The sequence below is a fragment of the Lutra lutra genome, chromosome 2, assembly GCF_902655055.1.
Source record: "Lutra lutra chromosome 2, mLutLut1.2, whole genome shotgun sequence".
Taxonomy (NCBI): Eukaryota; Metazoa; Chordata; class Mammalia; order Carnivora; family Mustelidae; genus Lutra; species Lutra lutra.
The window spans coordinates 23,592,293-23,595,450 of NC_062279.1; the positions used below are offsets into that span (position 1 = coordinate 23,592,293).

At 37.5% G+C, this 3,158-nt stretch overlaps 1 protein-coding gene across 1 annotated transcript; it reads right to left on the reverse strand.

The window, feature by feature from the left end:
- Positions 1-1,156: 1,156 nt before the first annotated feature.
- Positions 1,157-1,865, reverse strand: LOC125093967 (60S ribosomal protein L7-like). The gene has a single exon (XM_047719763.1). The coding sequence runs from the start codon at positions 1,848-1,850 to the stop codon at positions 1,248-1,250; it is 603 nt and encodes a 200-aa protein (XP_047575719.1). The 5' UTR covers positions 1,851-1,865; the 3' UTR covers positions 1,157-1,247.
- Positions 1,866-3,158: the final 1,293 nt, after the last annotated feature.

The following is a 3,158-nucleotide window of genomic DNA, read 5'->3' on the forward strand; positions in this document are numbered from 1 at the left end:
AGAAAGGCCATCTTTACCCCAATGTTTATAGCAGCAATGGCCACAGTAGCCAAACTTTGGAAAGAACCAAGATGCCCTTCAACGGACGAATAGATACAGAAGATGTGGTCCATATACACTATGGAGTATTATGCCTCCATCAGAAAGGATGAATACCCAACTTTTGTATCAACATGGATGGGACTGGAAGAGATTATGCTGAGTGAAATAAGTCAAGCAGAGAGAGTCAATTATCATATGGTTTCACTTATTTGTGAAGCATAACAAATAACATGGAGGACAAGGGGAGTTAGAGAGGAGAAGGAAGTTGGGGGAAATTGGAAGGGGAGGTGAACCATGAGAGACTATGGACTCTGAAAAACAATCTGAGGGTTTTGAAGGGTCAGGGGGTGGGAGGTTGGGGGAGCCAGGTGGTGGGTATTATAGAGGGCATGTATTGCATGGAGCACTGGGTGTGGTGCATAAACAATGAATTCTGTTATGCTGAAAAGAAATTAATAAAAAAAAAAAGAAAGAAAGAATAAAGACGAAAATGCCTGAAAAAAAAAAGTTAAATTATGTGAATTGTTTCCATGTAGGGCCTGCCTCAGCAGCATGGGAACACCTGTACTAGCAAATGCCTCCTGTGAAGACAGGATCCCTGTCTCTTTGCATGCTGCTGTGTCGGGAAGCCCAACACAGTATCTGGCATATAAAGGCTATTGTTTAAAAAAAAAAATGCCATTGTTATTTTAAAGAGCACAGACTTGGAGGAAGATAGACCTGCATTCTAATCTGTCTTTGGCCACCTGTGAGCCAGGTGACCTTGAGCAAACTGTTCAGTCTCAATTCTTATAAGAATTAACTGAAAATATACACATTTTTTTAGGTATGAGTAAGTATGACAATGTATGTAATTTCTTTTTAAAGATTTTATTTATTTGACAGAGAGATCACAAGTAGGCAGAGAGGCAAGCAGAGAGAGAGGGGGAAGCAGGCTCAGGGAGCCTGACGTAGGGCTCAATCCCAGGACACTGAGATCATGACCTGAGCCGAAGGCAGAGGCTTAACCCATTGAGCCACCCAGGTGCCCCTTTGGTTTTTTTAAATATATGGTAGGCACATAATAATGGCAAGCACTTATAAGGACTTATTATCTGATCCAAAACTAGTTTTATTTTTTTTTCCATTTGAGAGTAGTCCTTTATTAACTGGCCCGATTACAAAAATAATCATAGTAGATACCTTAGTTCATTCTTCGAATAAGCCTATTGATCTGGTCTTCCGTTGCCAGCATCTCCACCTTCCACAAAATGGGGGGTCTTTTTCTTCATCCCCCCTCGTGGAGAAGATAATTTGAAGGGCCATAAAAAGTTGTTTGCCTCTTTGAAACGTTTTCCAACAGTATAGATCTCGTGAATCAGATCCTCCATGCAGATGATGCCATATTTACCAAGAGATCGGGCAATCATTGTGTTATCTGTCAGGGCAATTCGCTTCTTGTTGATTTTGCCATAACCACGCTTGTAGATCAATTCATTCACTGACTTCAGGTTAGGGTATCCCCATGCTATATATGGTTCCACAATCCTTAACATGTTAACTGAAGCCTTGTTGAGCTTAACAAAGGTGCCATTGAAGATTTGACGAAGGCGAAGAAGCTGCAACACCTTTCGAACCTTTGGGCTCACACCATTGATACCTCTGATCCTGATGACAAACGCCAACTTGGGTTCTGCAGGTACGTAGAAGTTGCCCGTTTTTCTCGCCATCCTCGCCATCCGAATCTCAGTCCTGTACATCTGTCTGTACTCCTTGTGGTAATGCTTAGCTTTTTCATAGATAAGGTTCCTCCTTGCCTTTCGAAGCATCTTTTGAGCAAACTTCTTCTCAGACGCTTGATCTTCAGCTCTGCAAAATTCCTTCGCTTCTTTTTCAGGGTTTCTGGCACAGCAGGAACCTTCTTTTTCTTCTCTTCTGCACCCTCCATGGTTCCAGCTGGAAAAAGAGGCTAGTTTTATTTTTTTAATGAACAAATTGACACCCTAAAGATTTGAATGATTTACTAATGGCACAAGATCTAGGGGTAAAAAAATCTGATAAGCAGATAATATAAGCATATTTCCTAATTATAAAATAAGCAGATTTCCTAAATCTGGAATACTTTCCACTATATGATTTTGTGCTTTCAGAGGTGTTAAAATACTGGATTTTCCCTTTTAGTTTTAAATGTTATAAATGTTAATGAACCTCAGTCAAGTGAATGACTTACTTTGAGTTTGCCTTGGAAAGCAAAAAGTAAATAGATATTCTACCTGTGTCCTTATTTTAATCCTCAGACCTCCATTCTGCTTTGTATATATGTATATAAAATATACATGTTATAATGTATGTATATGTACATAATGTATATTTTATTTCTGTCTTTCCTTTAAACTTTATTCTCTTTTACTTACACTGTAGTATCCTTATTTCTGAAGGTTTTCTTCCAATACTAAATTTTCTTCGGCTCTAAGGAAGCCTGGGGCATCACTGACCACAAACTTAGTCAACTTCGAGGGAGGCAGCCAGAGTCAAAAATTTGACAGGGGCTCATTTAACCAGCACTCTATTACACAAATTTTAAATTTGGTACCTGCAAGTAGGGTATGCAAAATTCTGCCAGCTTTACTAATGCAAGTAAGCCTACTAGCTTTGAATAAAATCACCTTAACTCCATTGGCGAAAATTACAGTGTAAGTAGACCAGGAAACTCGACTGTCAATTGTAAACAAGTTGCACTGAACTCTAACAAGATCAACCTAGCTAGAATCAGTGCTGTCAGAAACAACATGATCTTATGATATATTTTTTATATAAAATAAAATGGAAATCATTTTGCTTTTAACTATATTATTAACCAAGTGATTCAGCATTTCTTATTTTAGTCTTTCATTACTTAGTTTTATTCTGAACAACTGTATCAATCTATCATTTAATCCTGCCTAAAAAAATTTCATTTATATAGACTTTTTTGAATAAACATCATTTTTTTAAAGAATTGCTTTAGTATATAGGTGTATTTCATTTGTTTTTAAATGTAGTGGGAATTATTTATTCTAAAGGAATTAAAAGATTCATCACAAAGAGTTCTGCCACATCATAAATTAAAACATAATACTAGAAATCACTGAGAACTT